The sequence below is a fragment of the Sminthopsis crassicaudata genome, chromosome 2 (genome assembly GCF_048593235.1).
Source record: "Sminthopsis crassicaudata isolate SCR6 chromosome 2, ASM4859323v1, whole genome shotgun sequence".
Lineage (NCBI taxonomy): Eukaryota > Metazoa > Chordata > Mammalia > Dasyuromorphia > Dasyuridae > Sminthopsis > Sminthopsis crassicaudata.
This window is the reverse complement of record NC_133618.1, coordinates 37,633,404-37,658,323: the sequence shown is the minus strand read 5'-3', so window position 1 is coordinate 37,658,323 and position 24,920 is coordinate 37,633,404. Positions and strand designations below refer to the sequence as shown.

The 24,920-nt window shown below is 43.4% G+C and overlaps 1 protein-coding gene across 3 annotated transcripts in view; it reads left to right on the top strand.

Moving 5' to 3' along the window:
• Nucleotides 1–17,087, top strand: part of NT5DC4 (5'-nucleotidase domain containing 4) — a 20,528-nt gene extending 3,441 nt beyond the window's left edge. For 2 of the 3 annotated variants that reach the window (XM_074285823.1, XM_074285822.1), the window contains exons 3-19: nucleotides 130–203; nucleotides 1,206–1,323; nucleotides 2,080–2,175; nucleotides 2,594–2,685; nucleotides 3,313–3,370; nucleotides 4,124–4,217; nucleotides 4,472–4,525; nucleotides 4,735–4,818; nucleotides 6,088–6,120; nucleotides 7,455–7,562; nucleotides 8,433–8,499; nucleotides 8,734–8,904; nucleotides 10,653–10,704; nucleotides 11,691–11,751; nucleotides 13,753–13,929; nucleotides 14,424–14,486; nucleotides 16,450–17,087. In XM_074285823.1, the coding sequence (XP_074141924.1) occupies nucleotides 130–203; nucleotides 1,206–1,323; nucleotides 2,080–2,175; nucleotides 2,594–2,685; nucleotides 3,313–3,370; nucleotides 4,124–4,217; nucleotides 4,472–4,525; nucleotides 4,735–4,818; nucleotides 6,088–6,120; nucleotides 7,455–7,562; nucleotides 8,433–8,499; nucleotides 8,734–8,904; nucleotides 10,653–10,704; nucleotides 11,691–11,751; nucleotides 13,753–13,929; nucleotides 14,424–14,486; nucleotides 16,450–16,506 (1,459 nt within the window). In that variant the 3' untranslated portion in view covers nucleotides 16,507–17,087. Of the gene's footprint in view, nucleotides 1–16; nucleotides 204–1,205; nucleotides 1,324–2,079; nucleotides 2,229–2,593; nucleotides 2,686–3,312; nucleotides 3,371–4,123; nucleotides 4,218–4,471; nucleotides 4,526–4,734; nucleotides 4,819–6,087; nucleotides 6,121–7,454; nucleotides 7,563–8,432; nucleotides 8,500–8,733; nucleotides 8,905–10,652; nucleotides 10,705–11,690; nucleotides 11,752–13,752; nucleotides 13,930–14,423; nucleotides 14,487–16,449 lie in introns of those variants that run through there. The other variant, XM_074285824.1, reaches the window with a different exon arrangement.
• The last annotated feature ends 7,833 nt before the right edge of the window (nucleotides 17,088–24,920 follow it).

The window sequence follows — 24,920 nt, the reverse complement described above, 5'->3', positions numbered from 1 at the left end:
CTCCTCCAACGTTCCTGACTCATCTTGGGAGAGAGTGGGATACAGGGAGGAAGTCACCAAGGGGAGAGCTGGGCTGGACAGCTGGCTCTGTGGCCAGCTGGACTCCCACACATTTCCTTCTCCCCCTAGGATATTTGTGAACCGAAGCCTGGCCCTGGGGAAGATAAGATGTTTTGGATTCGACATGGACTACACTCTGGCTGGTAGGAGCTTGGGGGCTGGGCCCTGGGGAGCGGTCATAGATTTAGAGATGGAAGGGACCTAGAAGAGGAATGGAGGCTCAGAAAGATTGCCCTTGTAGTAAGTGATAGTGCCAGAATTAGAATCCAGACTCTCAATCTATGCTTCCCCCCCCCCACCCCCGAGGCTGGGGTTAAGTGACTTGCCCAGGGTCACACAGCTAGGAAGTGTTAAATGTCTGAGACCAGATTTCAACTCGGGTCCTCCTGAATTCAGGGCTGGTGCTCTATCCACTGCGCCACCTAGCTGCCCCAATCTATGCTCTTTCTAACTGTACCCTTTCTTATCCCCATCCCCACAGTGTCTTCCACACAGTAGGTGCTCAACAAATATTTGTGGAATAAATGAACACAATTGAGATGCCATCTATGGGTCACAGGTAGCTAAGAAAGGAGAATGGGCTGGATTGTGGGCAGAAAATTGCTCTTGGAGCCTGTTCAAGGCCAACCTCTGCCCTGTGACCCTGTGTCACTTAATTTCCCTGTGTCCTAGGCAACTCTGCAATGAGTCTCTTAAGTTCTAAAGAAGGTGCCAACTTGTATTGGTGCAGGGAGTTTCCTTTTTTGGGACTTCCCTAAATGAATAAAATCACAGGTCCAGTTCCTCTCCACATAAAAACTGAACTAATTATACCAACTACGAGTTAGGTAGATGAGTGAGTTTCATGTGTGTAGTCTGGGGGAATCACCCCTTAAATGTAATCCTGCCATCTTGAGAGACTAGAGCTATAAGCTCAGGCATAGAGAAAAATGAACACTAAGTGAATTCATTGACCAACCTCACCACTTAAGTCAGTAGAATAGGGTAGAATGGTCAGTCAGCCAACTAGCACTAAGTCCCTACTATGTGTTAGGAAATTGTGGCTTTAGCTTGACCGAGACTTTTGGAGGCTGAGTAGCATATATTGGTGGGGGGGAATGGACTTTCAGGGACTGGCACAGATCCTTCCATCCTTTTTTCTTTAGTTTACAAATCTCCTGATTATGAGGCCCTGGCATTTGAGCTACTTCTGGAAAGGCTGGTCTGCATTGGTTACCCGCATGAGATTCTCCATTATACTTACAATCCTTCCTACCCTACCAGGTACTGCTCTTCCTTAGTTTCAGGGCCCTCTCCTCCATCTTGGGCTGCTCAGACTTCTGATCCTGGGCTGGGATGCACAATCCTTGGGACGCCTCAGGGAAAGGCAGAGAAGTTAGTAGGGGAGCAAGAAGGGGGAAAAACTGGTTCGGGGAGAGAAAGGGGAGTGCATTTTCTGGGAGAAGCAGGGACTTGGAGTAAAGTAGAAAAGGACAGTATTTAAAGGGGGATGGTGAGACCCTGATTTTAGAGAAGGAGGGACTGGGGAAAAGATAGCGATATTGGATTTGTGGGAGAAGATTAAAGAAAGATTGGAATATGGAGTATGGATAATTGATGTAGGGGAGAGAGAAATTAATAAAAATGGATTGGGGAGGAGGAACTGGATTTGGAGGGTGGAGAGAGACAATAAATTTAGTGAGGTGAGAACTGGGTGTATTTAAGAGAAGAGGCACTGAGTTTAGTGGATGGAGAGAGACCATGGAGTGGGAAAGGAAGGAGGAATTGAATTTGGGGATGGAGAAGGACGGCAGTGAATTTTAGAGGAGGAAAGGACACTGGGTTGGGAGGGGAAAAGTGGGGACAGGGAGTAGAGCTGGGCTTGAAGGGAGTAGCCCGAGACTTCCAGTTTTGGTCCCAAACTTCTCTATGGCCTCATCTTCTCTTTTTAGGACTGGTATATTGGTCTGTATCAAGTTTTGTATTTCTTTTCCTTTCCTCTTTTTCCTTGCTCTCTATCTCTTTTCTTTGTCTTGGCAGGGGCCTAGTGTTTGATGAACTCTATGGCAATCTGTTGAAGGTGGACACCCATGGGAACGTGTTGCTGGCTACTCATGGCTTCTCCTTCCTCACTGAGTATGTGCTGGGTGGAGCCTGTGGGGGCCTCATGATTTAGGGATGAAAACAAGGTGTGTATTTAGGAGAGCAAGGAATCCCAGGATGGATAGAGATAATGAGGGGAATTATATATATGTGTGTGTGTGTGTGTGTGTGTGTGTGTGTGTGTGTGTGTGTGTGTATTTTTTTTTTTAAGCATTTGGGGTTAAGTGACTTGCCTAGGAAGTCACAAACAGCTAGAAAGTATTAAGTTTCTGAGGCCAGATTTGAACTCAGGTCCTTCTGACTTCAGGGCACTATGCCATCTAGCTGCCCTTGGGAATCATCTTTTCTCTCTATGCTAAGTACAATCGGGGTTAGAGGAGAGCATCTGGATATCTGCTCCATTTGCTCTCCTATTTCCTCCCCCAATTCCCTCAATCCCCCCCTCACATAGGGCTGAAATCTGGAGTTTTTATCCCAGCAAATTCATTCACCGAGATGACATGCAAAGATTTCACATTCTCAATACTCTCTTCGACCTTCCAGGTAAGTGAGAGCAGGAACAAATTAATCACCCAGTCGGTCAACAAGCTTGCTATTAAGCCAGTCACTGTGTTAGACATTAGACATATCCAAAGTTAAAAACATGAAATAGGCTTTATTTTCAAGGAGTTTAGCAAAGAGGCAGCTGGGAGATTCAAATGAAAAGGGGTGGGGAACATCAGCAGTTAGGATGATCAAGAAGGGGAGGAGGGATCAAGAAAGAGCAGGGGAATCAGGAGATAGGCGGATGGAAAGTCAGAGGAAGAAGCTGAGAGTTTGGGAGAAGCTAGGGGAGTGGGAGGAAGGGCACTCCAAGAGGAGACAGCTGGGGAGGGGGACAGTGAGAGAGACAAAGATTCAGTCATTTAATAAGCATATTTTAAGTGCCTACAATATGCCAAGAACAGAGGGAGGATCTGAGTAGTGAAAGCATGGTGAATTTAAGGTGGGGTTATTTGTCTCCTTCCTGTTTTCTACTTTCTCCTAGAGGTCTTCTCCTCCTTTCTGTCCTTGGCTTGACCTAAACTGGGGCCGCCTTATCTCTCCCAGGTGTTAGTGTGGGACCCTGTCCCCCATGGGAAGACCGAGGGGGCAGATTCCCGGCTCTGATTTTCTGTGTTCCCTCTGCAGAAACGTACCTGTATGCCTGCCTTGTGGACTTTTTTACCAACTGCTCCAGATACAAAAAGTGAGTCTCAAAATCCCTAATCTGGTTTTTGCCTTTGGACCTCAGGCCAGATAACAGTCAGTTCTCTGGGCTCTCAACCCGGTCTCCTCTCTGGGACACCTGGAGGGTGGTCCACAAGAATGTCTCTAAGGGTGCAAGCCAGTAGTTATGATCATGGTGACTCATAGGGTAACTATATGGTGTAGCCTGCAGTATGGCCCCCAGTGTAGCCTCCAGCGTGACTCATGAACTGCTGTTCAGTTGTGTCTGACTCCTTGTGATTCCATTTGGAGTTTTCTTGGCAAAGATCCTGGAGTGGTTTTGCCCTTTCTTTCTCCAGCTCATTTTACAGATGAGGAAACTAAGGCAAATAGCATTAAGTGACTTGCCCAGTGTCACATAGCTAGAAAGTGCTTGAGACTAGATTTGAGTCAGGTTTTCCTAGCTGAAGGTCCAGCTTTATCTGGCAGTACAATCTCTGATCCCATCTCCAGAATCATGGGATCAGAGGCTGTCTAGTCCAATGCCTTCATTTTACCAATGGAGAACCTTGGCTTGTCCAAGGTCATAAGTCCAAGGGAGCAAGTATGTATGAAGGGCTTACCTGGTGCTTACCAGACATTGCACTAAGTGCTGGGGATACAAATAAGACAGTCCCTGCCCTCGAGGAGCTTATACTCTTATAGGGAAGACATGCAAAAGCTACTAAGCATAGACCCCAGAGTCAATACTCTTTCCCATGATTTCTCACCATTGTCTCCTTGGTTTTCCTAGCTGTGACACAGGCTACCAGCATGGAAACCTCTTCATGTCCTTCCGTAGCCTCTTCCAGGATGTGTCTGACGCCATGGACAACGTCCATCTCTCAGTAAACAGCCCCTGAACGCCCACTTCCCATCTCCGTCCTCCCTTCTCCCAACCTTGGATTTTCCCATGTTCCTGAGAATGCAGAGTATCTTCTTCCCCTTCAAACCTTCTCCTCTAGGCCCCTCCTTGTCTAATATCTTTTCTGAAAAGTCTAGCCTGGTCCTCTTCCCCTGCTTCCTTTCCCATGGCCTCCCTGACCCTGTCCTCCCTTTATCATCTCTCCTTCCTATACATATCATCATTCCCTTTTGTCAGGGCTGCCTGAAGGAGAAGACCTTGGAGAACCTGGAGAAATACGTGGAGAAAGATGTGAGTATTGGCTCCTCCTTGCTATTTTTCTGAAGGAGGCTGTGAGGAGCGGGGTGGGGTGCAGGAAAAATTTTTGTTCTTCTTCCTCAGTCCCAAGTACAATACCTATCCTGTGGTCTTTTCCTTGTGCCAAGGAGTTGGGGTCTACCAAGGGGGGCTCGGGGGAATCTGGAAGCCTCATTCTCTACCCTCCATCACCTCTGCTCTAGGCCCGCATTCCTCTCCTATTGGGAAAGCTGAAGGAAGTTGGGAAAGTGTTTCTGGCCACCAACAGTAACTACAACTACACCGACGTGAGTATGAACTGCCATGGGAGAGGAGAGGATGTCTGCCTGATCCTGCAGCCCTGTTTGTGTGGGTGGTGCAATGGGTTGAGCTCTGGATATTGGAATTCCAATCCTGCCTCAAATGCTTGCATGCTACGTGATCCTGGAGAAATGATGTTAATTCTCTTATTCTTAATTTATTCATCTATAAAATAAGGATAATAAGTCACCTAGCTAAAGGAGGATCAACTGGGATAATATTTTTTGCAAATCTTAAAAACACTCTAAAAATAAGATTATTGTTATCATCCTCATCCTCATCCTCAACATTGAACTTGATTTTTTTTTTTTTTATTGTAGCTTTTTATTTACCAGATATATGTATGGGTAATTTTTCAAGCCCTGACCACCATTGCAAAATCTTTTGTTCCAATTTTCCCCTCCTTCTCCCCACCTTTCCTCCAGATGGCAGGTTGACCAATACATGTAAAATATGTTAAAGTATTCAACATTAAATTTGAGAGTTAGCATAGTACGGTTCAAAGAGAACTGACCTCTTCACTGGTTCTGAAGCCAAATGCTCTGATGTAAACTAATTCTCCTTTTCCCTTGGGCCTCAGTTTCCCCATGTGTAGAATGAAAAAGACCCTTTGATTGTATGATTTAAGCCCTGGATTCAGGCTCTGACCCAAACTGACTCTGTGACTCTAGGGAAATTTTCGAGTTGGTAATGATCTGCATTGGCCAAAGCAGTTTCCTCACTGGAAATTTCTTAAACCAATGAGATCTTCTATCTTGCTCCAAAAGAAATTGTTCCAGTTCAATTCTACTGACCCTGCTTCTGTGACCCATCACATTGACTATTGCCATCTGCCCTGAGGATGCTTACAACCAACCGTGTTAGACAGTGATGGGTGACTGGAAATGGGATCCAAGCTCTGAAGCAGTTCATTTATGTGTTTATGTCTCTGTGTGGAAGAAGGCCTTGGTCAATGTAGGGAAAGTGGGGGAGAGTTTGGCAGAAAGCTACTGGAGAGGGTGTGTGTGCAGAGGATGAGGAAATCTGGCTGCTAGTTCTGTTTGTGTGACCTTTGACTCTTGTTTCCTTCTCTAAGGGGGCTACATTAAGATTGGCTTCAAAGTGACTTTTGAGATTTGCTTTCTTGGTGGGATTGTGGAAGTCTGAGAGGAGCAAGGCTAGATAGTTTTGGACTATGGTGGTTTGTAGGCTTATGATACCTGTAGAGCTCCCAGCTTGACCTCTGGCACCCTGACCTTGCCTCCTGTTTCCTACAGGCAATCATGACCTATCTGTTTGACTGTGGTCAGGTGAGTGCTCTATCTATGCCTTCCCAGAAGGCTAGGGCTGGTTGGGTGTGTGTGGGAAGAATAGGGGGTAGAGTCTGGGCCTTCCCTCCTGGTTCACGGAAGATTGACCAAAGGGAATATTATTCCAAACATGTTGGGTGGTTTCCTACTTCCAGCCCTCCTGGTTAGGGAGACTGATTAGCCAAGGGTGAGAAGCCTAGCTGAGACATATGAGTGTGCACCATGCATGAAAGGGCAATAATGGGGCTCATTGATTGCTGGTTATTGATTCAGGAGATGTGAATTCAAATCTTAACCCTTTCTCTAAATGCCTCCAACTTGTACCCTAAAACCCTTAGGCAATCACAGACTAAGGGGAGTCAGGAAAGATGATTTCTGAGGTCCTTTTGGGTTCTAAAGCTAAGATCTATTCTTTCTCCCTCTCTGCCAGGCCATGAGGAAGAAGCTTGGTGGGGGAATGGCCTGTTATTGCCGCCTCGTAAAGGGGTTAAAGTGTAAATGAGTATCAGGCTCTAAATCCAAGGGTGATATGATCCCATAAAACCTAGCAGAGTGAGGCATAGATCTAAGGGAGGAGAACAGTCTTCCTAATTTCCTCCTGGGCTGGCTAAGTGTGGACATGTAAAAACCAATGGGAGAGTCTGCAGGACTGTGAATGACCTTGTGCCCATGGGTGCGTGACTGTGTTAAACTGGGTGTGTCTCTCTGATTGTGAGAGTGACAGTGACATAACGTGTTCTAGATCATCCAAAGAAATAGAAATCTAGAGCTGGAAGGGGCCTTGGGAGTTCCAATGAGTCTTAGAGAAGTGAATGGATTAGGATCAGAACAGGCATTGACCTTAGAGGTCACCTCATTCAGCTTATTAATTCACTCGCTATGCTGGTGAATGATATGGCCAAGATTTGGGCCCATGTCTTGGACTTGAACTCCAAGCTTCTTTTCACTGGAACTCCTAACCATATGGGGCTTCAATTGTCTCATCTAAAAACGACAATACTAACCCTCCGGACACCCACCTCAGAGGATGCTTGTGCAAAACTCAGGGGGAGTTATTACTTTTGGTCATGCACAAACCAGGTGTTAGTGCTAACTTCATGGGCCTCTCTGCAAGTTGGGACTCAATGCTAGGACTCATGTACCCAAGTCAGCATCAGAATTTTGGAGCTGAATCGAGAGAGAGAGAGAGGGAGAGAAGAGAGACAGAGAGAGAGAGAGAGAGAGAGAGAGAGAGAGAGAGAGAGAGAGAGAGAGAGAGAGAGAGAGAGAGAGTGTGTGTGTGTGTTTTTCTGGGCTCTCTGAATCTGGGTCTCCAATCCTCTCCCTCTACGTAGGAGAAAGCTTTGGCTCGGCCTTGGCAATCCTATTTTGACCTGATTGTGGTGGACACCCAGAAACCACGCTTCTTTGCGGAGGGGACAGTGCTGAGACAAGTCAACACGGTAATGAAGCGGGGAGAAGGGAATGTGTTGAGGTGGGTGGGAGGTTGGCTCCGTCCATTGTGGTCCTTGAATCAGGGAATCACAATGACCATATTTCCTTTTGGGAAAGCCATTTCAGTGCTAGAGATCGGAAGAGCTGCTAAGGTCTGTTTTGTCTGTTTTGGGTGGAGTAAAGATGGGGCTAAGAAGTTGGAATTGTCTAATCTCTCCATTTTCTTTCCAAAATTCTCTCTCTCTCTCTCTCTCTCTCTCTCTCTCTCTCTCTCTCTCTCTCTCTCTCTCTCTCTTTCTCTCTCTCTTTTTCTCTCCTTATCTTTTTCCCTCTCTCTCTCTCTTTGTTTTTCTGTCTCTCTATTTTTACAAGCATTTATTTTCTTTTCTCACTTTTCCATATTCTCTATTGAGGAGGAAATAGTGAAAAATTAAATCTTTGTAATAAGCAGTCAGGCAAAACCAAATTCCCATCCTGGCCATGTGCATACATGTATGTTCCGTTCTACACCCTAAGTCCACTACTTCTCTGTCATGTGAGTGGTGAGCTTCATCACTGTTCTCCTGGGATTGTGGTTGGTCATTGAGTTGATCAGAGTTCAGAAGTCTTTTAGAGTTGTTTGTTTGTACAATATTGTTACTGTATAAATTATTTCTCAGGTTCTGCTTGTTCTTCTGTATCAGCACATATAAGTCTTCCCAGGCTTCTCTGCTTTTTGTTTCATTGTTTCTTATGGCTCGGTAATTTCCCATTACTCCATCAGCAACATCTCTTACTTGAGGGAAAACAAAACAAAACAAAACAAAAAACATGTTTCGCTTTCTTCAGGGTCCCTGGTTCTAATGCCCACTTTGCTTCCATTCCCTAACCTCTACTAGGACTCTGGGAAACTGCGAATTGGCACCTACACTGGTCCCCACCAACACTGTGCTGTCTACTCTGGAGGTCAGTTCCCTGTGTGACATGAGCTCCTTCCTTCCCCAACTTAGACAATGACCTGTTTGCATTTTATTGGTTGGGGGACCCATAGCTCCATTCTACCTATTCAGGGAACTCAGGACTATGGGAAACTCCCATATGTAATGGCGGACTAATGCCCCCTTTGCAACTCCTTTTGCCCCAGGGGAGAAGGTGCTAAGAGGAGGGACAGTAAACTCTACTCCTTCCTTTGGGAACTAGGCTCTTCTGATATTGTATGTGAGCTGCTTGGAATAAGGGGAAAAGACATCTTATACATCGGGGACCACATCTTTGGGGACATCCTGAAGTCTAAGAAGCGGCAGGGCTGGCGGACCTTCCTTGTGGTGCCTGAGCTGACCCGGGAATTGACTGTCTGGGCCCAGGAGAATGGTGGGTAGAATTTGAGCAGGAAGATGGGGAGGAGAGGGTGAGAAAGAGGAATGATACTCCCCCCGGAGAGATGCCCCAGGACTTTGCTAGAGGAGGCTGAGGGTGGACTGGGGAGATCAGGGACAGCATGGCCAAGGACTCAAGTATCTCATTTCCCCAAAATACCCAAAGGGCTGGGTTGGTCATGTCAGAAAGGAAGGACCAGGAAAATCCAAAGGCTGATTTATGATTCACCTTAGAGTTATTTTAAGGGGGAGAAAGGTGAGGAATTGAACACAGCATTAAAGATACAGCACTGCAGGGTAACTAGGTGGTGCAGTGGATAGAGCACCACCCCTGAAGTCAGGACGATCTGAGTTCAAATCTAGTCTCAGGCAATTAACACTTCCCAACTGTGTGACCTTGGGCAAGTCATTTAACCCCAATTGCCTCAGCCAAAAAAAAAAAAAAAAAAAAAAAGAGAGAGAGAGAGATAGCATTGCAGTGTTGTGCATTTATTTATACAGGTATTTATTACTTATCTCCTTATGCCTTTCCTCTGGCCAAGCAGACTCTGGTGGAAATTTCCTGTTTGAGGGACCCAGAAGTAGATAAAAGTCCCTATACAATTCGATTCAACAAACATTTACAGGATTTGTAATGGTATTGCTATTTGTCATTTTTACATCATTCTCTTTTGTCAATATATCTCTCCCTCTCTTCAACTCTCTCCTAGAGTTCATACATTAAACTGGAGGTGTGTAAGAAGCTATAGATAGATTTCAGGGGCTAGGCACTTGCCTCAGAAAAAGGTTTAGCCCGTTTTAATTTTCATTAAGTTCTATTTAAAATATGGCATTTCCTTGAATATTTGAAACCTTATTCTGAGAAGAGCCCCATATCCTTATCATGCTGCCAGAGGGGTCCAAACCACAGAAAAGGTGATGAACTTTTGCTTTAATCTAAAGAAGAAAAAAGAAATGGTTCAGGAAAACTGATCAGGTCATCAGCTAAATGAGAAAGGCCAAACTGCATCCCTTCCATATCCAATATATGATCCTAGGTGCTTCATTTTACCTTTACTCCTGCCCCAAGGTAGCCAGATGCAATGTGCTCCAATCTAAGCCTGATGCTAAGGATCTTCACAAGCATAAAGGATGGGAAGAGGGACAGGGCTTAGATGGCATTTTGTCTGAAAACGATCTGGGGTACACTTAATGGATTGAAAGCTCAACAGGAGCTAATGAGATCTTGGTCTTCATTAGACGTAAGTAGGTAATGTTCTTATCATACTGCAGTCTCCTATCTGTAGTGCTGGGTTCAGCTCTGGGTATCACCCTTTAAGAGGGACATTGAGAAGTCGGTAGGCTTCCAAAAGACAATCTGCAAAAGGAAAGGCCAGGAGTCAAGGATTCTTGGGATTGATGGAAGGAACTGGGAATAGACAGGAGCACTGAGTATGTGATGTCATGAGAAGGTGTTAGAAGGATGGGTTGTTTGGGAGATAGTAAGTCTTCTCTTTCCTAGAGGTCTTTGAGCAAAGACCAATGGAATAGGTGCTTGTAGAGGGGATTCTTTTTGAGATATGGGTTGGATTGGACATGGGGTAGCTGCTAAGGGCTCTCTCAACTCTCAAGTTCAGTGATTTGGTCATCTTCCTGCACACAGAGCTGGACTGAGGACCAAGGTGGCCACAGCAGCAGCAGGAGGAGGAGGGTTCTGGGGGACAGCTGGGAAAATAACCCCTGTTGATTCTTGTTATTCCTCAGACTTGTTTGAGGAGCTGCAGATGCTGGAAGTGTCTTTGGCAGAGAAGTACCAGTGAGTGAACTGCAGAGTCTACAAACTCCTGGGGAGAGGAAGATGATGGAAGGGGAGAAATGGAGGGGTTGAAAGGGTTAAGGGGTAGTTTCCTGGAGATGTTCTGCCTTGCACTGATCCTCTCATAACTCATGTCCAATCTTAGGAAGACCTGGATAGCTGAGAGTGTGTGTGTGTGTGTGTGTGAGACAAAAAGAGAGAAATGAGAGAAAGAGAGACAGGAGAGAGAGACAGAAACAGAAACAGAGACAGAAAGACAGAGAAGGAGAAAGACACACAGACACACAGAGAGCCAAACAAAAAGAGAGACAGAGAGAAACAGAGAGACATAAAGACAAGATGCACACACAGAGGGACAAACACAGAGACAAGAGACATATACGGATATACAAACCCACACCCACTGGACCTGCCTTTATTCTCTTGGAGAGTCTATGGTACCACCTCTCAGGAACTGGGACCCCGAGGACCAGACCTTAGTCAAAGCCTTCAATTCCAGGGCATCTGGGAGGAAAAGAACTTCCAGGTGGCTAATTGATACTCTAGATGAAGAGCTTTTAACCTGGCCAGATAAAGCCCCTGGAATCTCAGACTCATTTAAATATATAAAATATATCAGTGGTACAAAGAAAACCAATTGTACTGGAGTACAATTCTCCAAATATTGAGAAAATAAGTTCCTGGGCCCTAGATGAAGAACTAGGCTTGAAAAACATAACTCGAATATCTCACATAACCTCTCATACCTCCTCACAACAGCACTGGCATGGAGATAGTTCTGGTGTTATCCCCAATTTAAAGATGAGGAAACTGAGTCTCAATATTAAAATGCATAGCCTACAAAAGAATTTATCCACATATATGTGATTCTATGGGCACAGGGAGATGGGGAAGTCCTTTTAGGGGTATACTAACAGCTGCTTGGCAGCCCCTTTGGGGGCTGTGGTCTCTGAGACTCCTGGTCACTGTCCTTCTTTCCTGTTCAGGCGCATGGACAGGAGGAGCTGTGGGCAAGAGGATATTAGTTCTACCAAGACAGAGATTCAGGTAACAGTTTGGGAATGGGGAGGTGGTGTGTGTGTGTGTGTGTGTGTGTGTGTGTGTGTGTGTGTGTGTGTGTGTGTTGGGGGAAGCAGGGGAGCTACCTCTCTCCCAAGCCTTCATTTTTCTACTGAGGCAAGGGATAGTGCTGAAGAACTAAGTCCTCCAGACTGGTCAGTGAGTGAGGCTGCCATTTGCCTCTCCTTGACCACCAGTACCCCCTGCTGGCTCAGGAGCCAAATAGCTTGGAGCTTCAGCCAGCCAGAAGGTCTCATGGGTTCTTAAAACTGGAACCCTGGAAGGATTGAGAGACTATTCAGTTTCCTTACTCAAAACCAGAACTCTTGTCACTCTGTCCCAGGTTCCAGCCTGGGACTGAGGGCCCTCCACTGAGTATGGTAAAGTGGACCTTTTGGCCCAGTCTCACTTCCTATGGGTTTTATTTACATAGGCTTTAAGATCTGTGAAATATTTTTATGTTATTTCATTTGAGAGGTAGTGGCTAAGTATATGTGTGTGTTTGTCCATCTATCTATGTCTATGTATGTATGTACATATCTATCTGTGTATGTAGGCATGAATCTATCTGTCTGTCATCTATCTATACTCTCTGTCTGCCTGTCTAGCTATTATGTCTATTTATCCTCTCTCTGTCTATTTCTACCCCGTCTCTGTCTTTCTCTCCTGTCTATCTCTCTGTCTCTCCATGTATATTTCCATGTATCTATCTATCTATCATCTACCTACCTACCTATCTTATCTATCTACTTATCTGTCATCTGTCTATCATCTATCTACCTACCTATCTGCCTATCTATCCGTCTATCTGTCTATATCTCTCTCTATCTCTCTGTCTATCCAGCTATCTGTCTCTATCTATATCTATCTATCTATCTATCTACCCATCCATGAACCCATCTATCCATCTGCCTATCTAACCATCTATGTATCCATCCATCTATCTATCATCTATATCTTTCTGTCCAGCTCTCTGTCTATCTATTTTTATATCCTGTCAATATCTCTATTTGTCTGCCTATCTATTCTGTCTCTGTCTCTGTCTCTGTCACATATATACTACACACACACACACACACACACACACACACACACACAAATACTGGACTGAAGAGCCAGGAGGATCTGGATTCAAATCTTTATCTCTGCTTATCAGACATTTGATCTTGGACAGATTTTCTTTGAACTGCAGGCAACCAACATTCATTAAGCATTTACTATGTGCTAAGTGTTGGGGACACAGATACAAGGCAAGGAAGGAGAGAAGGAAAGGCGCTCCCTATGCTGTATTGTGGTGCTGAATTCTGGGGAATGAAGGATTGTTGACCTGGGCCTGACCCCCCAAATGGAGGCTCTAGGAGAACTCACCAGTGGGAGAAGGTGGCTTCAGAGGTGGAGGGAAAAGGCAGCTGAAACAAAGGCCAGAGAGAGAAGCATGTCTGGTCTGGAGCTTTCCTCTACTGGATGGATAGAGTCCATTCCGACTCTATCTGAAAGTCTATGAGCCTCATCACACTAAAATTCCTCCTCCTGCATAAAGCCTTCCCCAACCTTCTCCCCTCCCTGCCCCCATCCGGCCTTTCTTAATCCTGAGCCTTCCCTCTTTTAGTTATTTCCTGTTTATCCTATATATGGTTCCTTTGTGCATATTTGTTGTTTGGGATCTCCTCCATTAGACTATGAACTTGCTTTTTGTATCTTGGGGATAATAGCAGGACCTACCTCCCAGGGTTGCTTTGAGGATCAAATGAAATCATAAAGTGCTCAGTTAGTGCCTGACACATAGTTTGACACATGAACTACCATCATCATCATCATCATCATCATCATCATCATCATCATCATCAACATCATCATCATTGTAGGGACAGCCCAGAATAGTAGCAGTGGGATTGAGGATGGTGATGTCTCAGAATTAGGCCTGGTGTGAACCAGGGAGGGGTGCCTGCTAGCTTGGAAGTGCTTACCTGTGCCATCTTTCCTGCCCAGAGGGTGACCCGGGAGATAGACCTTCGCTACAGCAAGATGGGAAGCCTGTTCCGCTGTGGATTCCGCCAGACGCTCTTTGCCAGCCAGCTGATGCGCTATGCGGACCTCTACTCTTCCTCCATCCTTAACCTCCTGCATTACCCACTCAGCTGCCTGTTCAGGGACACCCCAGTGCTGGTGGGTGACCTGTAGAGAGCCCCCACTTCTGTTTTGGGGCACCTTTATCAGGGGGGAAAATGGTGGCTAATGATGGGGCTTGAGATGTGGAGAGAAGTGAGAGTCTAGTCAGATGGCAGTTAGGTGATACCGCAGCAAGACCTGAATTCAAATCTAACCTCAGACACTTTCTATCTGTGTGACCCTGGACAAGTCACTTAATCCTGTTTACCTCAGTTTCCCCATCTATAAAATGAATTGGAGAAGGAAATCCCATATCTCTGCCAAGAAAATCTCACTCTTTCCTTCCTCTCTTCCTCATGGTAGAGCCATTCTTGTGCTCTTCCCTCCTGTATAGTGAATAGAGTAGGGTTCCCTTTCCTTAGCAGCTCGTAGGTGGAAGTGGCAGCAGTGGCCACCAGGGGGGTTGATTCCCATCATTCAGGGGTTCCTTTGACCTCTCTTCCTAGTCTTCCAGGCAGACAGATCTCTATCTTCCTTCTCCTTTCTTGTAGATGCCTCATGAATCTGCGGTGGAGCTGGAGAAGAATGCTCAGGACCCAGTGAAGGGTCAGAGGGTGAGTGACCTAGCTATTAGCAGTTCAAGAGGGCGAGTTGAGGAAGGAAGTGGACTGGGGAAGAGGAAAATGTTGCAATGGCTTCCCCATGCCATCCCTACCTATGTCTCTGATCTCTCTCTCTCTCTCTCTTTCTGATAACATTTATCAGAGGTAAATCTCTATCTCTAGAGAATATTTATCAGAATACTGAATAAAGAAAGGACCATATTAAATACAGTTTGGGGTTAGTATTCCAAAGCAACACTCACCGCACCCTGGTCTGTTCCTGTGTCCTCCTGGAGGATGCAAAGGGATCTCCTCCCAGTGATGGTTTAGTTTTGCTTTGGGAGACAGAGAAAGGACTGACTTTCCCTTTCACAGGCCCACAGCCCAGTCATTTCAGGTGGGTAAGGGAGGAACTATTCTTACAATCTTTAATATATTTCCGTATAAAAGGTTTTATGTTCTCTTCTATCTTACCCACTTTCAAACAGGGAAATCTGGGAACGATTTTAGGCTGGGGGGAATGTTATTAATATTTCTGAGGAAACTGAAAAGGAGGTTTTAAATACACTTCTCCATTTTCTACTAATGCATAGACACACTGTGGCTGGTGGAGGAACCCTACATGATAGTGGCCATGTATATTGAACATGCTACCTCCACTTAGACTCATTTCTCAAAGGAAAATCCAGGCAAATGTCCTTACTCACTCACTGCTAAAGGGGAGAGAAGGATTTCCTGGTATAAGTCCATTCTACTACATATTTTGTTAGTGCTGAAGTCTTGTTCAGCCTCCGGCTACTGGACATTACTTAACAGACGCTCCTGGCCCATTGTATGTCCCAAAGTTAGAATGTCCAATACACAGATTAATCCAAGTTCTTTGGTGGTATTTTGTCAGACAAATTCATTCTTTCAGTAATTAAATTATTGAACTACTGCTTTGTACCCTTTGTTAGGATAGGGACTATGGGTAATTCAGTTTCAATTCAATAAGCACTAATTAAGCACTTATTATGTGCTAGGCTCAGGAGATAAAAAAACAAAAATAATCATTCCTGTCCTCAAGGAGCTTCCAATCTACTGTGGAGAAACATACACAAACAAGTCAATAGATATAAACTTATCTTAGGATAGAGAGAAACAATCACCTGTTTGGAAGTGACAAGAGTCAGGAAAAACCTTTTATATAAAAGGATTCAAATTAGGTTTTGAAAGAGCTGAGATATTTTGAGAGAAGGAGGTGAGTGAGTGGGGGCAACATTTCAGGGGATTTTCTAAGAGGTATTTCTATTCCTTTAGACATTCCTTTGATGAAAGGCACTGCATTTTGTTCATTTATTTTATTTATTCATTCATTTATTTATCCATTCATTTATTTATTAATCTATTTATTTATTCTTTCATTTATTTATTTGTTATTTTTTGGGCAAGGCAATTGGGATTAAGTGAGTTGCCTAGGATCATACAGCTGTTAAATGTTTGAGGCTGGATTTGAATTCAGAAATCAGGTCCGCCTAACTCCAGGGTCCCTGCTCTATTCACTGTGCTATCTAGCTGCCTCTTGTTCATCTTTTAGAACCTCATTATCTCTCTTGTCCTTTCCTCTCATATGAAACTGAGGTTACTAAGGTCCAGGGAGTAAAAAAGTACTCCCTGCAGAACAATGAATACTCCCTTTCTTTCAGGGAGTTTAAATGAACTGTCCAAGGTGACACATTTAATAAGAACTGCGGTGAGGACTCAACCATCATTTCCTCAGTGTCCATCCAATACAGCGTCTGGCACATAATAAACCTAAGAGGAACTGGACCTCTGCCACATAGTGGGCACTTAATGTTTATCCACCTGTGATTGCGGTGATCTCGAGGGCACTCTCCTGTAAAAGGCCAAGAGATGTTTGTAAAATGAAACTGAGTCTTACATGTAGAAATTGGTGGAAATTTTCCAACATCTTGTTTTCTTTTTCTCTTATCAGAATATGCCGAATGTTCTGCATGGATTCATGGAGAGCACTGAGGGCAGTGAAGCTTGAGATGACTTGGGAAAAACTCAGCTGTTTACTGGCTTACAAGACTTTACCTGGATTTCTTCACCTGAGGCACCTCTGGACTTATTTTCAGACCCTGGAAGACTTTAGAAGTGGGCATGGGGGAGGGAAAGAAGGTAACCAAATTAAATTTAGTTTATTTCAATAAGCATTTATTCAAACCTGCTGTGTGCTAGACCCTGAAAAGACAAACTAAAAAACAAAACAGAGCCCAGCCCCAAGCAGCTCACATTCTACTGAGGTTGGGGAGGATTATGCCTGTGGAAGGATAAGTAAATAGATGAAATACAAAATATTGGGGAAGGGGAAGCACTCACATCGGGGAGAATTTTAGAAGGGAGATTCTTTGGTCTGAGTTTAGTGGCACTAGTAAATAGGATTACTTTGCTTCTATTTCTAAACATTTATTTTCATATATAATTTCTTTGCATTGATAGTTTATTATTAGCAATTATGGTCTGTTATCTGCCTTTTCTAGCTCATTATTAGACATTAGATGAGGTACCTTAACAATAATATTTTTGAACCTATTAAAATTAAATAATCATTTTGAACTTTTAAATTTTAATTCATCACTGTCTTGGGAAGGGTTTCTTTATGGTATTGGGGTACTCTTGATGTCACTTGGCTAGATTCAGAGGTCTTCTGAAAAAGAACTGGGAGGGAAGAGGGTTGAGTGGACTCAACATGAGTCAATGGTGTGAAACTGGCAGAAAAAGCAAGGTAGCCTGGTGAGCAGGGCTAGACTTGGAAGGACACTGTATATCTCTAGGCAAATCATTTGATCTCTCTTAGAATCAGATTTCTTATCTGGAAATGGGGGGTAATACCAATTACTTAATATAACTGCACTTGAAAATCTAAAAAAAATCATTAGTTTTCTTTGGGAGGAATCTAGGAGAGAAATCTGGACCAATGATTTCCCTGTGTGGAGACTCCTTCCATTAATGCTTTTATTATTGCTGCTATTATAATTTTTAGACACACGACAAACTGGAAGGAACATCAGAGGTCATCTAATCAAAACCCTCAGTTATGGAATTTTGATATTTTTATTTCCCCTCCAATTACATATTAAAACAAATTTAAATCCCATTCTTTAGTTTTGAGGTTCAAATTCTCTTCCACTTTTTTTTTCTTCCCCCATCATTGAGAAGGCAACTAATTTGATAAAGATTATACATGTGTGCTCATATAAAACATATTTCCATAATAGTCATGTTGTGAAAGAAGATGCAAATATCAAAACTCCAAGAAAAATAGAGAGTTAAAAAGGGTGTGTTTCAATATGTACACCTAGTCCATCAGTTCTTTGGAGGTGGATAGCATTTTTCATCATAAGTCCTATGGAATTGTCTTGGATCATTGTATTGCTGAGAACAGCTAAGTCATTCATGATTGATCATTGTACAGTATTGTAACAGTGTCCAAAGTTCTCCTGGTTCTGCTTGTTTCACTTTGCTTAAGTTCATGTAAGTCTTTTCAAGTTTTTTCTGATATTCCCTTTTTCATTATTTCTAACAGCAAAATAGTATTCTATTGCAATCATCTACCACAGCTTGTTCAGCAATTTCCCAATTGAGCATCCCCTCAATTTCCAATTTCTTGCCACCACAAAAAAAGAGCAGCTATAAGTATTTGTGTAGAAGTAGGTTTGCCCCTTTTTGCTTTAAATCTCTAACCCTTTATTTTATAGTTAAGAAACTGAGGCTCATTTCAAAGATTTGTAACTGTTGAAGCAGCTGGGTGCAGAAAGATCAGAGTTCAAATCCAATCTTAGATCCTTTGTATCTGTTGTGACCTTGGGGACACGAGTGACTCCACAGTTGGACATTGGTTTAGAATCAATTGGATTTGGAAGCGAACTCAACAAAACAAAAATAACCATTCAAAAGGTTATTCACTAGCTCCTCCTTCCAGGCAGGAAAGATTTTGACTTCAAAAAGAGAAACAAAAACTTTGAACAGCTCTTCTGGTTCACCTCATTAACTTTTGCCAGGATTTGATTGGCAAATTATTTCTTTCTTTACTCATATGCAGATTTCTCTCCTGGACCTGAAAGGTTGACTAAAATAAAATGAACCCTGATCTCTCTAGCTTTCCTCTCTTTGTGAGAAGATAATAGGTTTATAAAATACTTTAGAAATGTTTCATAATATTAGTAAAGGTAGGCAGAAAGGGAGGGTATGTGCTGTTATTATCCTCATTTATATTGATGAGAAAACAAAGATCAAGATATTTGTGCAGGGTCAGCCAGCCACTAAGTATGAAGATGGTTGAGAAAATTGACTCGGAATCATCCTAATTACCTCACTTCCCTCCTCCTCCCCTTCTTAGAGTCCTTGGGCAAGGAAAAGTCTTTTTAAAACGAGGAAAAAAAACAACCTTCTGCAAAACACTTCCTCTTCTTCTGATATTGATGTCAAAAGCTACCTCACATAGGTCCAGGTACAGATGGTGGGTAGCCCCTTAATCCCCTTAAAGGAACTCTCATCACATCATTGTAATAATTCTCTTACAAGTTTCTAAGACTTAAGACTTCTTCAGAAAAGACCGCACCCAACTAACCAACTATCCAAATGTCTAACCAGCCCAAAATCCCAAACCGAATGCTTTGTTTTGTAGTTCTGCTGTACCAGGCTAGGCAGAAGGAAAGGAACTAGACCCATGATTTCATTGGTCCAGGAAACTTCTGCAGCTAAGGGGGTAAAGTGGATAGAACACTGGGGTTGGAGTTAAGAAAATTCATCTTCATGAGTTAAAATTCATCTCCAGACATTTCCTAGCTGTGTGACCCCATTTGCCTCCACTTCCTCATCTGCAAAATAAGCTGGAGAAGGAAATGGCAAACTACTCCACATCTCTGCCAAGAAAATCCCAAATCAGGTTACAAAGAGTTGAACAATGTAACAAAGAGAACTAACTGCCAGGTGAGGAAACATCTTCCTCCAATCCATACCTATTGGTAATTAAGTTTAGATCCTTGAGAAATGAAATGACTTGCCCAGAATCCCAGAGTCAGTCTACAAGTTTATGATCCCTAAAAGAACTGTATGGAGTATGGAGAGGGCAGAGAAGGGGAGTTGAAGAGATAAGGATTTAAGTAATTAAAATAATTTCTTGGCAGGTTGGTATGGTAGCTTTAGGTGGAATTGTCTTTATTAGCTCAACCTATCCATGAGCACTTGATATTATTCTAGTTGTTCAGATCTGACTTTGTGTAAAAAGTGTTTTGGAATTGAATTCATATAGTTCCTGGCTTTGTCTTGGCAGGTAGACTTCCAAATATTTTATATTGTTTACAGTTATTTTAAATGAAATTTCTCTTATCTCTTGCTGCTGGAATTCGTTGGTAACATAGAAATGTGATTTATGCGGATTTATCTTATATTCTGCAACTTTGCTAAAGATGTTTGTAGTAGTTTTGTAGTTGATTCTCTAGGATTCTCTAAGAATACCATCACATCATTTGCAAAGAATGATAATTTTGTTTCCTTCTTATGCAAATTCCTTTAGTCTCTTTTTCTTCTCTTATTGAAATGGGTTTAATCCAAACTCTCAATGCAGAAAGCAGGGCCTCTTCCCAGAGTTTTTGTCACTTTAGTAACAAGAGGAGACTTCTTATTCTAGAAGCAAGACTCATGCCAAACTATTGGAGAGGATTTCTCCTTTTCTCTCCCCAGTTCTGAACCCCACCTTCCTGCCCAAAGCAGGCAAATAATCACCACTTGAGGAGAGTTGAGTCACTGATGCTTTCCAAGTCAAAAGTCAATTCTTGCTCAGAAGCAACTCACAGAGACAACATGAAGGCAATCCCAGCTAATCTTTAACATTTTCATGTTAAATGTTCGTGATTTTATTTACCCCACTTTCACTTTTGTGTTGGCAATTTGCTCAGGCAAGTTTGTGGAGAGGCTCCTATTGCTTCACAAGTCTTGTTCATTCTCCCATTGTAAAAGCTCTCTGTAAATTTATTGCAGAGTTCTGTTTGTCTTTAAAACAAGTTTTGTGTTGCAATCATGCCCCCAAAGCTTAGTACAAGTTCTTTGGACGCTAAGCCCAAGCATATAAAGTCAGTGATATGGCTTAGCAAGAAAAATAAAGCTGTTATTAAACTTCCTGCCAGATTATCTGGGGCATTTTAACTGGGTTGATTTTAACATATCCAACTAAAAGGAATAAAGTTTATAATACTACAGATTTCATGTGTTAGGGATTATCTAAAATCAATGTTTTAAAAAATTCTTGTACTATTAGCACAAAATGTCACAAAATTCTAGGGAATCACTAGTAAAAATATTTACATTACCAATTTTATTTTGTGTGCTGCATTTTATGGGCTATTTCATGCTTAGTCTGTTAGGGAAAGTACATAATGTTTTGTTATGAATTATATGCAGAGAAATGTATTTTCAGCAATATCTAGCAAAAAAAAATCAAGTTTTGATGGTTTGAGGAACTTAAATCCCCATTTTCCCATGGGTGCAATGTAAAAATACTTGTGTTTTAGATTTTTTACTCTTACGGTTTTGTATGTACAAACAAGATATATAGTACAGAATAAATTGGAACTTTTGCTATGGGTGATTGGAAAATGAAGATGGGATTTTAATTGGGACCTAAAGGAAACCATGTGTGTGTGTTTGTGAGTGGGGCGTGCGCCAGCTGGTAAAAAATTAGGATTAGTTCCACCTTGCAGTATTCTAACTCCTAGCACCTAGTACATAGAGCTAGAATGTTGGGAAAATGAATCCCATTGAGACAAGGTGCCTGTGTTAAGTGACCTGGTCAGGTGTTTTTAGCAGGGAACTGAGAATAACTGAGGAAGCCGGCCTGGGGAGGAGGCTTTGGCCTCATTTTCAGAGGATTTCCTGGAACCCCAAAAGGTTAAGCAAGAGCCGCTAACATCCCCAAGGGTCAGACTCACTCCCTAGAATAATGTGAGGAATATATAATGACCCTCAGAGGCAGTCAAGAGCATATGATGCTCTGGAGTCAGCACGATGGTCATGAAAAATGCCAAAGTTTTCAGGAATAGAAATTTGGAAATCCCTGTGAATGGTTTTGGTATCTTACCACTGATGGGCAATAGCAACTGGCTCAACCTCTGAGCCTCAGTTTCCTTATTTGTAAAAGGGAGGAGGGTTATAATGGGATTGATCTAGATGATCTCTTAAAACTAAATCTTTGACCAATTCAAGTAGTCTTGTTAAGACATTTTTTAATAGAAATAGGCAAGTTTCAAATTAAAGGTTTTAATAAGATTTTTTTTCTCTAAGAATACACTTAACACAATTATTTTAATGATTTTAATGATAAACAGCAAATTTGACATCTACATTTTTGGGAAATATTTTATTGACGCTCTTTAAAAAATAAAACTTTTTCTCCCCCAGTGGTTCCTTCCCTCCCCCCTTATAAGCATAGTACAGCAAAACAAATACATATATTTGCCACATTTCCTCTTATACATTATGTGATTCTCCTTTCATTTTATCCCGGAGCAGGATATGTCTGTAAAGTGCTTCTCACCAACCCGAGACCACTATATACATATATATATATCTATATATATATATAAAAATACTGGTAAGAGTTGCCCAGCAGGACCCAGGAATAGGCTATATTTGTTGCCATGCCCTTCATAGATTGGGCTTGGCTCTAATGGGGTTAAAGTGGGGTGGGGCAATCCAGCCCCTGGCTGACCAGGCAGCTTCATTGCCCAGCCTGAGCATGAAGTGGAGAGAAGCACGCCTCTCGCTGCTTCAGTCTACACTGACCACCACTTCCCCCTTGGCCCAGCAGCCACCTGACACATTCTCCCCTAGGTCCTTTTCCCCTGTGGCCCGGCAGCCACTTGACACACTCTCCCCTATGTTCTTGCTTCTATTTTTATTCAGTGTCCCCAGCAAGGCTAAGTGCCCCATGGCTGGGTGGTCCCAGAAAGGGTTGTGATCAGTCCCCCAGGATTTATGTCTCCTGAGCCTGTGACCACCTCCTGCCAACTCTGGGCACCACCTCTACCGGGCACAGGGGCACCACGACCGTTTCAGTTCCTGGGCGTTTATCCCCGAAGCCCGGGAGCACTTGGGCCCCCCGTCGGAGGCTATCCTGGGCAGGGTACCACAAACTGTACACTTGCGGGGGCCCCACACAGGGCCTTTCACTCATATTTGCTCATACAAAGCAATCTCTAGGATGGGCCTCCTCATACAATGAGGCCTTTTTACAAGGTGCGGGAAGATAATATAAAAGACAAAAAAATCTCACTCTATATTTGATCTCACACAAACAGTGCTATTTGTATTTGTGTGTTCTTTCTACAAGCTTGCCTCCCAGTTAAGTTTTATCACCATTTGATGGCAACTCATAACTCACTTGAACAGTCAGCTAATCATTTGGGATTTAATCTTTCCTCCCAAATAAAGTTCCCTTAGACTCCAGGGCCCAAGGGTTGAAGCAAAGTCCCCAGAGGATTGGCAACTGAATTTCATGGATAAAAGCAAAGCTGAGATTTGGTCCTGACGACCCGGCCCTTGATTTGGGCTTGGCTTTGCTAGACAAGAGCCGGCCTTAGGAGACGGAGTAATGAGCATGTGGTCAGTGATACTACTCTAATAACGGAGAAGTTTATACAAACCACAGAAGTACCGTCATTTTTAACTCTCTTGATAACTTTTGCCAACCCTGAAAAGAGAAACACAAGGTCTAGTGGCAGTGGATTCAGATTATCCGGATTTTCAACACGAGATTGTGGACAGACCATTTTGACCTCTTTGCTTCGGCTTCCCATTACCCAAACGAAGCTGTGCCTACCTCATCAAGACGTGAGAACAAACAGATGAGAAGGAGAAGGTAGGCTCCCCCAAAGGGTTAGATCGCCCGAGGGGACAAGCAGTATTCATAACCATGATACTGGGATGCCAGACAACGTTAGTTTTCCATCCATTTGCTAAGAGGAAAGCCGGGCGCACTCTGCATTTTGGCAGAGTAGATTTGAAAGGGTTCAGAGGAAGGGTAGGTGGACTCCAAAAACCTACTATTCTCTGAAAGAATTCAGTCCAAGAGAGATCTAAAGGTTCTCAAGAATGAAATTCTGAAGACACAAGCAGAAAGAAGGACTGTGGAAGAACAGATGTGGGGAGTGCTTGCCCAGGAGTCAAGGTGCCGACAGGGAGCTCACCCACGGATGGAGGTTGGAAGCAAGGGCAAGTACTTGTGGATCACTACACCAGAGCACCGGGCAACACGCAGGAGCAATCAGAGGGGACGCTCAGAACGATCACGAATGGGGGTCGGGGGCCCTGGAAGCAAAGGAGGTTCTTAAAGGAGCGCGCTACGGGGTGACCGGGACGTCAACATGAACCGGAGAAGGCTGAGCCCATCTGCTCCTATCCCGCCTCCGTTTAATCTACAAGCAGTATGGTCATGGAAGGGAGGAATGCACTAGCCTGCAGCTAAGGTAAGGGAGAAAACAAAATCATCTGTTTCACTTGGTGAGTTCAAGCAACTGGGCCAAAATGAAATTCTGGGTTATCAGGAAAATTGGCAGATGTGAGAAGTTGACTTGATTGCCTCTGAAAGATCCTGGAAAATGGGAGCTGCAAAGCTGGAGAGGGCAAACAAATGGGGTCCCGTATGAGGAAGAGCATGGGAAAAGGCTAGATTACACACAGTAAACTCAAAATTGCACTCAAGTCCGTCACAAGGCCCCTCGTGCTATCGTGTGGACGAGACCAAAAAATGAAGGCTAGAGGAGACTTCTGTTGGGCAGATTGAGTTCTGCCTGGAGGATCAGACCACTAATGGACTCCTAAATCTGTTGGGGGAGGCCTCTAGTGGAATGCTCCACTATCTGGCTTGTGCTGGTCAACATTGTGCTTATTTATCTGTGATAAAGGCAGAGAAGTGAGACTTCTCCAATATTCAAATATTCCAGAAAGATGGAGTAGGTGACAGAGTGACAGGATCCCCAAAGACCCTAGAAAAATAAGGCAAAATCCTTGGGAAAAGTTAGGATTTAAGCAAAGTGCTACATTGTAGTAAAAAAAAAAATAAATCAATAGAAAGGATCATGTCTGAGGAGATGGCTGTTCCACTAAAAAAGATCTGGGCATCTTGATGGTCTCCAAGCCCAGCCCTGCGAGTACCTCCCTTTTCTCCCCATGGGCCTGATGGCATTTACTGTGACTATGATAAAATCTGGGGCCTCATTTTAAATACAGCATAGATCAACATGAATAGGAGGTCAATAGGACTGATGGGAGGAAGGGAGAACATGCCATATGAGGATTGATCAAAGGAACCAGGGACGCTGCTTCAGCTGGACAAGAGGCTGGGGGGGGGGCACGCTAATCACCTTCAGTTATCTGAAGCACTCCCACAGGGGAAGTGTTAGT